The sequence below is a fragment of the Apodemus sylvaticus genome, chromosome 7 (genome assembly GCF_947179515.1).
Source record: "Apodemus sylvaticus chromosome 7, mApoSyl1.1, whole genome shotgun sequence".
NCBI lineage: Eukaryota > Metazoa > Chordata > Mammalia > Rodentia > Muridae > Apodemus > Apodemus sylvaticus.
Window position 1 is genome coordinate 5,657,540 of NC_067478.1, and position 9,805 is coordinate 5,667,344.

General features: G+C 49.9%; 1 protein-coding gene across 3 annotated transcripts; it reads right to left on the reverse strand.

Moving 5' to 3' along the window:
- Nucleotides 1-1,711: 1,711 nt before the first annotated feature.
- Eomes (eomesodermin) lies at nucleotides 1,712-8,801 on the reverse strand. 3 transcript variants are annotated; one of them, XM_052187024.1, is made up of 6 exons: nucleotides 7,457-8,801; nucleotides 6,340-6,494; nucleotides 5,571-5,692; nucleotides 4,812-4,970; nucleotides 4,665-4,726; nucleotides 1,712-2,785 (listed from the first exon to the last, which is right to left on the reverse strand). In XM_052187024.1, exons 1-6 carry the CDS (start codon nucleotides 8,341-8,343, stop codon nucleotides 2,104-2,106), a joined length of 2,067 nt encoding a protein of 688 aa, XP_052042984.1. In that variant the 5' UTR covers nucleotides 8,344-8,801; the 3' UTR covers nucleotides 1,712-2,103. The 3 variants fall into 3 exon arrangements, with proteins under 3 accessions (XP_052042984.1, XP_052042983.1, XP_052042985.1); XM_052187023.1 differs by having other exon boundaries at nucleotides 1,712-2,842; XM_052187025.1 differs by having other exon boundaries at nucleotides 2,583-2,643.
- Between the last annotated feature and the right edge of the window lie 1,004 nt (nucleotides 8,802-9,805).

The following is a 9,805-nucleotide window of genomic DNA, read 5'->3' on the forward strand; positions in this document are numbered from 1 at the left end:
GACTGTCCACAGCTCAGGTATATCTTCTGGCAACCTTAATTGGGCGCAGAAGGGGAGGAGGGCCCGACTGATTGCTTGCCTCCCCACAGCTAATCCTCTTAGCAGCTGCATTTCCGCACTCCGCAGTTAAAATGACCCTCCCAGCTAGACCTTTACCCCAGCATGAGAAGGGGCTCCAAGGGCTTGCAAGCTGGGCTTTAAGCCGTCTGCAGATAGCCCGGCGGGACGTCTGGCAGGGGGCGGGGAGGGCCCTCTTTCCCTAACTGTTTAGTCTTCCGCACACCTAGGGTTCAGTGAGGGCCTGGGATGCCCTTCCCCGTCCATCGAGGTTAATAACTAAAACCGAGATTCACCGCTGTCCAGATGCTGTTTGCAGAGCTGCAGTGTACCAGACAAATAGAATACTTCTTTGTGACTGCCGCGCCCAAGTCCTGAGTCCTAGCTGAAATGTAGCTGAGGGTAAGGCGAGCGAGGACAGCCGCGGAAAACCGCAGATGAGAGCAATAGGGCGCGCTAACATCGCGCCCCTGCAGTGCTTAAGGGACCCGGAACTCGTAGGCTCTCGAATGGCCACCCGGGTTCCCATGGAGCTTACGTGGGTCTACGAACTGGTCGCCTAAAGTAAGCCCAGGGAAAGACCTGAATGACTAAAGGCCAGGGGCGGAGGATAGGAAGCTAGGATTAAGCCTGCAGAGCACAATCTTGCATCTCCAGGGCAAACACTCTTTCCCCACCCCCACCCCAGCCAACACCCATTGTCCACACTTCCTAGTGGGGCGAGGAAGTAGATCCCGTTCATCTTTGGGGTTGAGGAGATAAACAGAAGCACTCCCTGCCCACCACTCACGATTACAGTAGCTACTTAAAAGATTCTAGAGCCGTCGATGGAGGCGGCAAGGTGGGGGTGGGGGAAGAGGAGAGAGGTTGTTCACTCTGGAAAAGGGGCAGAAAGATACAAAATTAAATAAAGTCCATAGTACAGAAGACAGAGCTATACCTGTTCCCTTACTGAGCCATATTTATTAAAAATGACTTACAACTGTACATAAAAATCCAGAATCTCTAAAAAGCCTATAGGAACTGTGATGTCATACTGCAATTTTTTTTCCACATTTACCGAAGGGGGAAGTGGGGATGACCAAGGAAAGAGGATTAAGCGGGTTTTTTTTTTTCCTTAAGTGTGGTAGAAGCAAGTACGGAGGCAGCTGAGTACTTAGCTAAGTAGACAGAATATCTCCAAGATATGAATCCCTCCTAACTCTGCAGTTGTGGTTCTGCAAATTCTTTACAACGCCAAAGCACCAATTTTACATTATTTTTTATCTGATACCTAGGCAGTTGAATTTGTACAATATATTCCAGAATATTCTAAGGTGTCTAAACATACAATTGTACACTTAAGTTCCCCCTTTCTTTCTGATCCTCCTGCCTTCTACAGGTCATCCCAGCCACGGCAGAGCCAGCCCTACAACAAATGGTTTATTCCAAAATTCTGCAAGGACTTGCAGGCAGCGAATACTAGCTAGCTACCTGAACATTAGGGTTGTTCTTTCCCCGTGACCCTCAGGCTCAGCCTCTTTAGGCCCTGGCAGAAGATATCTGTGAAGAGCCCACCGTTGACTCAAGGCCCAACCCTTCTCTTCCTTAAGCAAAAAATATTTTGACCCTCTGGGCTGCTGTTTGCTTAAAGATTTATGAGTGGAAATGAGAGCCAAAAGGTTTTTGTTTTTTGGTTTTTTTTTTTTTTTTGTCATGTTTTCTTGTTTTTGAAATTCATTTAATAGCACCGGGCACTCGCTCTTCACAGCTTGCTTTTTCTGAATTTCTCATAAATGAATCCAGCATCTTGAACGACCTTTGAGTTTTTAAAATACTCCTGAATCCTCCATTTACTTTATTTTACAAAGAAAGAAACCAACGCTAGGTCTGCTTCAGTTAGTTACCTGCGGCCAGGGCAAAGCTTTGGCACCTTCTCTCAGAGAATTGCACAAAACAGGATACATCAAAGGTGGAAGGCAAAAGTCTTTTTGGTAACCTAGGCAAAGAAAACAACAAAACACCACCAGGTCCTTCTGGAAAAACGTTAGAGGTTAAAATAACGCTTTAGGGAGTTGTGTAAAAAGCGTAATACGCCCCCATGCCTTTCGAGTTGTCTTTACTGTACTCCTCAGTGTTAATGTCCTCACACTTTATGGGGGGCGAATTTCCATTGCTGGGGGTGCTGGGAGACAGGCGTTTTCTCTTGCAAGCGCTGTTGTACACCCCAGAGTCGTTGGAGTCTAGAGACTTGATGGAAGGGGGAGTTTCTATCCAGGAGGAGCCAATCTCTTCTTTGACTTTTTCCTTGGCAAGCTGATCTTCTGGGAACACCGGTGGGCTCATTCTGGATGTCCATGGTAGTCCGGCTGCCACCTTCCTTTGATAAGCGCCGCGGCCTCCCCACCCTGCCATAGCAGGGAAGGTCGGGTCAGGGTAATACCCCAGGGCATGGGATGTCTGCAGGGGCAAGGACTTAATACCATATGGGAGCAAGGTACTGGAAGTATATTCAGATTCATAGGGACCGATGTCCAGCTTGTTGGTCACAGGTTGCTGGACAGGTGTGACAAGCCACCGCTGGGGAGGGTTGGCCACCTCTTCGCTCTGCTGGGGTGAGAGGAGGCCGTTGGTCTGTGGCACGGTTCTCTCACCGTTATAATATCGGGCTTGAGGCAAAGTGTTGACAAAGGGCTCCGGGAAGAAGTTTTGAACGCCGTACCGACCTCCAGGGACAATCTGATGGGATCTAGGAGAATCCGTGGGAGATGGAGTTAACCTGTCATTTTCTGAAGCCGTGTACATGCTACAATATAAAGAGAGACACTTAAAAATAAAACAACCCTCACGGTGTCCCCAAACAACAAGCTGCCTCCCAGAAACTAGAGAGTGGTGCTGCCGGCTGGGAGAACAGAGAGGATTCCCCATTCCTTAAGAGGGCATTTCCGGGCTGGAGAGATGGCTCAGCGGTTAAGAGGCCCGACTGCTCTTCCGAAAGGACCTGAGTTCAAGTCCCAGCAACCACACGGTGGCCCACAACCATCCATAACAAGATCTGACTCCCTCTTCTGGAGTATCTGAGGACAGCTACAGTGTACTTATAATAAATAAATCTTTAACAAAAAGAAAAAAGAAAAAGAAAAGAAAAAAGGACATTTCCTCCAGGGGTCAAATATGTCCTAGTGGGTAGAAGGTTAGCTTTGCCAGCACGGACAGAGGCCTGGGGTCTGTTTGCAGCTCTACATAAATCAGAGACAGTGGCAGAGGTCTGTAATCCCAGCACTGGGGAGGTAGAAGCCAGAGATCAGAGGTGAAAGGTCAATGGAGCTACACAGCCAGTTTGAGTTTGAAGCAGGCGGGAATCACAAGAGACCCCAAAATAAATAAATATGGAAAATCTACCATACAAGTCTTCAAAGACAAAGGACTCCCTAATTAATGGGGTGGACAGAATTCCAGCAGGCAACCAACCGCATTTCAAGAAGCAGGGCCCTGATAGTCAAATGTTGTGAAAAACACTTCCTTTCGGGGTTTTTCTTTTGTAACATGAAGGGAGGGGGAAAATCTTCTAGTGATGCTTTTTAAAAATTGGATCAGGAGCTGGGTCAAGAACTGCTTTTGAGGAAGACTAGAGTTCAGTTGGGAGCACACATTAGCTGGCTGACAGCTACCTGCAACTCCTGCTCTGAGGGATGTGACATGACACCTCTGGCCTACTAGCACCCACATGCACAAGCACATACCCACACAGAGGCACAAATGCACATAGTTAAAAATAAAACCTTTTTTAAAAAAATAAATAAATAAAAGTTGGGCTGAAAAGTGATGGTACACACCATTGATCCCAGCACTTGGGGGCAAAGGCAGGTGGATCTGAGTTCGAGGCCAGCCTGGTCTACGGAGAGAGTTCCAAGACAGCCAGGGTTACGTGGAGAGACAGTGATTCAAAACAACCAAAAATAAAATAAATGAATGAATAAATGAACGAATGAATGAATGAATAGATGTTGGATCAAATGAAAAGGGAATGGGTATAAGTAATGGAGATTCTAAAAAAATAAGTGTAGAAAAGAAAAAGAAACTTCATGTTTAAGCCTTGAGCATTCTTTAACAAACCTGTTTTTTTTTTTTTAAAATTGAAGCAAGAATGTTCGAGGCCAATATGAACAAAAATAGGGCTGGGGCTATAGCGCAATGGTAGAGTAGAGTGCTTCTCTTGCATGTACAAGGTCCTGAGTTCAATCCCCAGCACGCGTGTGTGTGTGTGTGTGTGTGTGTGTGTGTGTGTCTCTGTGTGTGTCTGTGTGTGTGTTTGTTTCCGCAAAAATAAACAGAAAAATAGGTAAGGGAAAAAAAATCCCAAATATAAAATGTCATGCTAAATATGCCCTCAGGGAAATGATGATTCATTTCCTGTTAAAGGTGACCCAGCAAATGGGCTTGAAGATGAAACTAGCTCACACAAAGCCTGGGTGTGGCAGCCCATGCCGGTGAGCTCAAGGCTAAGGGATGGTGGCAAAAAGATCTGAAATTCAGGGTCACGTCAAGTCCACAGCAAGTTGCAGGCAGCCCGGAATATAGACTCTTTTAACAGGAGACGACCGTGCAGGAAGGGAAGCGGTACTTACGAATCGTAGTTGTCCCGGAAGCCTTTGGCGAAGGGGTTATGGTCGATCTTTAGCTGGGTAATCTAGATAGGGGAGAAGAATAGTAACTAAGGGCTTTATCTCACTAGACCTAGCTTGAAAGGCTCCAGCAGCTCCCGGGGCACTCACATCTGTGTTCTGGTAGGCGGTCACAGCGATGAACTGTGTCTCTGAGAAGGTGAAGGTCTGGGTCTTGGAAGGTTCATTTAAGTCCTCCACACCATCCTCTGTCACTTCCACGATGTGCAGCCGCGGTTGGTATTTGTGCAAAGACTGCAACACTATCATCTGGGGATGGGACAGAAAAGAGAGACTTTCAGAGGTCTAAAAAGCAGGTTTTAACAAACTGTACATTTTGACACAGGACTTCTGCTTGGACTCCCTACCAACTACAGCCCTCTTTGTGTGTGTGTGTGGGGGGGGGTGTTTATTTGTTTTTTGGTTTTCTTAAGATTGTTTTAAGATTTTTAAGATTCTTGGGATTAATGCTTTTGGTTTAAAGTCCTAACTCTGAACCTGGAATGGCAGAAGACATCTGTAATCGCAGCATCTGGAGGGTCAGCAGTTCAAGGCCAGCCTGGGCTACTTATACAAGACCCACTCCCCAAGATAAACAAACAAACAAACAAACAAACAAAAAACAACCAAAACAAAAACAGAGTGTCTGTGTATTTGATGAATACGCTTTCCTTTTAGCTCCCCAAGCCCCCCCTAAATTTTGATGTTTCTATGCATAGTGGTAAGAAAGTACAAATGACAAAGGTAAATAAATAAACTTAAAGGTAAGCAAAGTCACAACTGTAAATACTTAGCTAAGCACACTGACAAAAGGATGAGGCGTCCACGAGGGCCCCTGGCCAGACAGCGCGGGCTCTTCCAGTTGCCTACCTGTGTGTTGTTGTTGTTTGCGCCTTTGTTATTGGTAAGTTTTAACTTCCCAAAGGAAATCTCCTGCCTCATCCAGTGGGAGCCAGTGTTAGGAGATTCTGGGTGAACGTACATCTTATTGCCTAAGAGGAAAATGAAAGGAAACAGAAGCAAATGAAAGGAGGCAGCCTTCACACAGACAGGCTGGGGAGGATGTCTGTTAGCTAGGTTTGGATTTTCTGCAGCAGCCTCCTCCTGGGAGGCCTGCCCTCCCAAATCAGTGGATCCCAGCAGGACTCCAGTCACTCCCCCTGGGCCAAGGGGCTTCCAGCCTTCCTTAATCACGGTATTCCAATCATCAGCCTCTCCAGACTTAAAAACAGAGTCAGAGTCAGAAAGGAGAGAAGATGGTTCTTGATTGTTGGTCTGAGGCCGAAAGCTGGAGGGGAAGTGCCTCAACGAATACCTAACTTTTATAGATTAAGTTAAAGGTGGCCTGGACTTTCTCAAGAGAATTCTAAAATGCCAGGAACACTTACCAGGAACTTTCCTCAAACCCAGAACTTCATTTGGCTATATATTTCTCAAACATAGCCTCGTAGGGTCAAGGTAAAGGTTTGATTTATAATGAGAAACAGAAAAATGAGGGGCAAATTTCTCCCTATCAGGAAAAGGCAGCTCATGCTAACATCTCCAGGCCCCAGGTTGAGGTGACATGCTTGATCTAAATGCGGCCGGTCCAGCACTGGGGCTCTGATCTCTTCCCGGGTCAGGTCTCCTGTCTCCTCACCCTGCATGTTATTGTCCGCTTTGCCGCAGGTCACCCACTTTCCCCCCTGGAAGCGCCAGTGATTAGGGTCGGCCAGAACCACTTCCACGAACACATTGTAGTGGGCGGTGGGATTGAGTCCGTTTATGTTGAAGCTCAGAAAAGGAAACATACGCCTGTGCAAAGAACAGAACCAGAGGAAATGATTTAAGCAGGGATGTCCAGGGCGTCTCTGTTCCCTCCCGCTCCCCGGACACCTTAGGAGTCTGCAATAAACAGCAAACAAACAAAAATGGCTACTACGGCCGGAAACTAAGAAAATGGTTTTAAGGTAACTTTTTTTTTTTTTTTGGAACAGCCTCCAAATCACTATTTTCCCTAATTCACGTGCTTCTGAGACATCCATCTACTCAATAGGGTCTTTCAGTTGCCTAATAGCTTTCTTTCTGAAATATCGAAAATTATTTTTAATCACACAGGTGACTGAAAACATTAGGCCGGCACGCTCCCGCTTGTACACCCCCTACCCACCCACACACACACACCACACTCAATGAGTCTTCTTTGAGTCCCTGTCTTCCAGTATCCACTCTTTACTTCCTCAAGAAGTAGCTGATGACCTTTCCGAAGGGGTGCCAGAACTTTCTGGTCCCTTGCCCGCAAGCAGAGCCCCCTCCCCCAAAACATCTGGCTCCAGAAACTGTCTACCAACCCACTAGCTCAAACCCTACTTCTTTCTGCTCTTCCAAGCCCCACGAAACCACCGAGCTTTAAACAGCCGCGTTTCACACACTTGTGCGCAGGCCGCAGGCAGCTCCAGCAAGCCCTCTTTCCCCCCAAGCAACCCACAAAACGCACGCTGCAAACCCAGGAGCCAGCGGGTCACGTAGATCCGCCCTCGAGGGTCCATTCCCAAGTTTCTATCCCCGCCTCCTCCTCCTCCCAGTCAATCCCGTTGAAGGTGACTAGAGGGCAGAGTAATGTGGGCTTGGAGCCCTAGCCACAGGTGTGCGTTAGGATGTACAGGGACACGACTTGGGAGATATGATGTCCCCTTTTACAGCACGTTTAAATATACTCTAAGCAGAACGCACAGTAAGCCGACGACTAGGCATCAGGGGTCCCTCCACTCACTCACCTGCCCTGTTTGGTGATGATCATCTCAGTTTGGTGCCGGTGGAATTTGAGCCATAGAGGCCGGTTGCACAGGTAGACATGGGCGCGGAAGCCGGAGCCAGGAACCCCTAGGCCCCCCAGTCCTCCGCAAGACCCGGGCGCTGAGGTTCCGGGGTATGGCCCGTAGAGCGGAGAGCCCTGGCCGTAGGGATAGGCGCCAGGACCGCCAGCCCCGCCGCTGCTGCTACCGGCGCCGCTCCCCGAGCCCGCGGCGGGGCCAAACTGCGCCCTCGCAGGCGGGCACACGGCGGCGGGGAATCCACCGGGGGGCAGCATGGAGCCGTAGGGGTAGCGCGCGCCATTGGACGCGGGGTACACAGATCCGTGAGCCGCTCCTGCCGCCGCCGCCGGGTACTGGAAGAGCGAGCAGGGCGCGGCGAGCTCGGAGCCCTGCGGTCCCGGTGACGGGAGGTAGTAGCGCTCGGAGCTCAGGCTGTCCATGGAGTAGCGCGCGGTGGCCGCGGCGGTGGCGGCGGAGGGGAGCTCCTCCTCCGCGCACGGGGAGCCCTTGCGGCCGTCCGGTGGCCCGGGCTTGGCCACCGCCGAGGCGCTGCCGAAGGTGTCCCCGGCGTCCGCGTCACTGAGCATGGCCGCGGGGGCCCCCGTGCCGGCGCCTGCGGGTTCTGCGCTCCCCGCTTGGCACGGGAGACTGCCCGGAAACTTCTTGGACGCTTTGTCTAAGTCCAGCCTCTGGGGCGAGGGGGCAGCACCGGGGAGGAGGCTGACGCTCCCTCCCCCTCCCCCTCCTCCGCCTCCTCCTCCTCCTCCTCCGCGAGCACTCTCCAGTGAGTAGAAGTGCGCGCCCGGCAGGTTCACAGAGCTCACCAGGAGCTGCTCTCCCAACTGCATGCTTTAGCGAATCGCAGACGGCAGCCGGCTGCCTCCTCGTCTCTGGTGGCCTGGTTATAAAGGCCGGCTGGGGGAGCCAGCGCCCTCTTCCGAGGGGAAGGTAATGTCCCCTTCCTCCCTCGCCTGGGCTACCCACCTGCGGACCTGCGGCTTCAGCGTGAGCCCAATCCAGAGTCCTTCCCGCAAGGGAACAAACCCGGGATTGTAAGGTGTCCCTTTCCTTCCGCAAGGGAACAAACCCCAGGTTGTAGGTGTCCCCTTCCTTCCTTCCTTCCTTCCTTCCTTCCTTCCTTCCTTCCTTCCTTCCTTCCTTCCTTCCTTTCTTCCTTCCTTCCTTCCTTCCTTGTCTGTCCTCTCAGGACCCCTACACTCACACCAAGGAAGAAGAGTACTTAGCTCTGAGTTCCCATTTAGCAGCCAGCCTTTTCCTCTCGGCTGACTCTGCCAAACTCTAGGCCTACTTGACCGCTTGGAAACTTGTGAGATGTGGTTGGCTGCTTATATATATGTGCGGCCAGGGAGGGGCTTCGCAGCCCCATGGCTAGGGGACTTTGCTATTGGCTGTTAGAGGTGACACTAATTCAATTAAGTATTTATTAATTGGATCGGGTCGCCTGCGAGTTTCTTTTTCTCTTAGCCTGTTTTGGCTGTTATTGCTAGTTTGGTGTTTCTTTAAGCGTCTTTGGGGGACCTATGTCCCACTGAGAATTAATCCTGGTGTCTAGATGGCACTGGAGAAACGGGTTTGAAGTCTCTGAACATGGTCTACCCAAGGCATAGGAGTCATTCCTGAGCTCGGGTCTAGTTTGGCAGGTCCTAGAGGCCCGTGCAGACGTCTTTACAAGCTCAGGTCCCCGGGGATGCAAATTTGGGGGAGGGCTGGAGAGCGACCCAAAGTGTCTGCGCGCACCCTCCTTCTCACTTCCTGGCCTTCAACACACAGAAACCGCTTTTTGTTCTGTCCCATCTTTTTACATAAAGAGTCGGTGGAGAAAAACCTCGCGTTCAGATTTTGGGATTCCAAAGATGGTGCAAGGTTTCAGCGTCTGAATCAGAAACCCCCGGCTTCTATTCTAGCCTCTGAAGTGGGCTGCTAAAGACCCAACATAAGCCTGACCGAATGAGCCAAGCACTCAATATTACAACCGCGCTTAAAAATCAAACAAACAAACAAACAAAAAACCGGCTTCCCGGAGACCGTCACTCTCATTACTTAAAATTTAAACAAAATTCTCTCTGCTCGGTTTTCCTAAACCCTGGATGTTTTCTACCTCCCCCAATCTCCGCTTTCGCCAACATCTTTGGTGGGGACTGACACTAAGACACAAAGGTTCCCTAGCAGCTGTGCAGTTAAGATTCCCTGCGCCTCTCTGCGGCACAATACAGAAGGCAGAATAATTAGTGAAATAATCAGTTTGATATTGAATTAAGCTCCTTTGCTCCAGCTGCCTGTTTTCCCCCC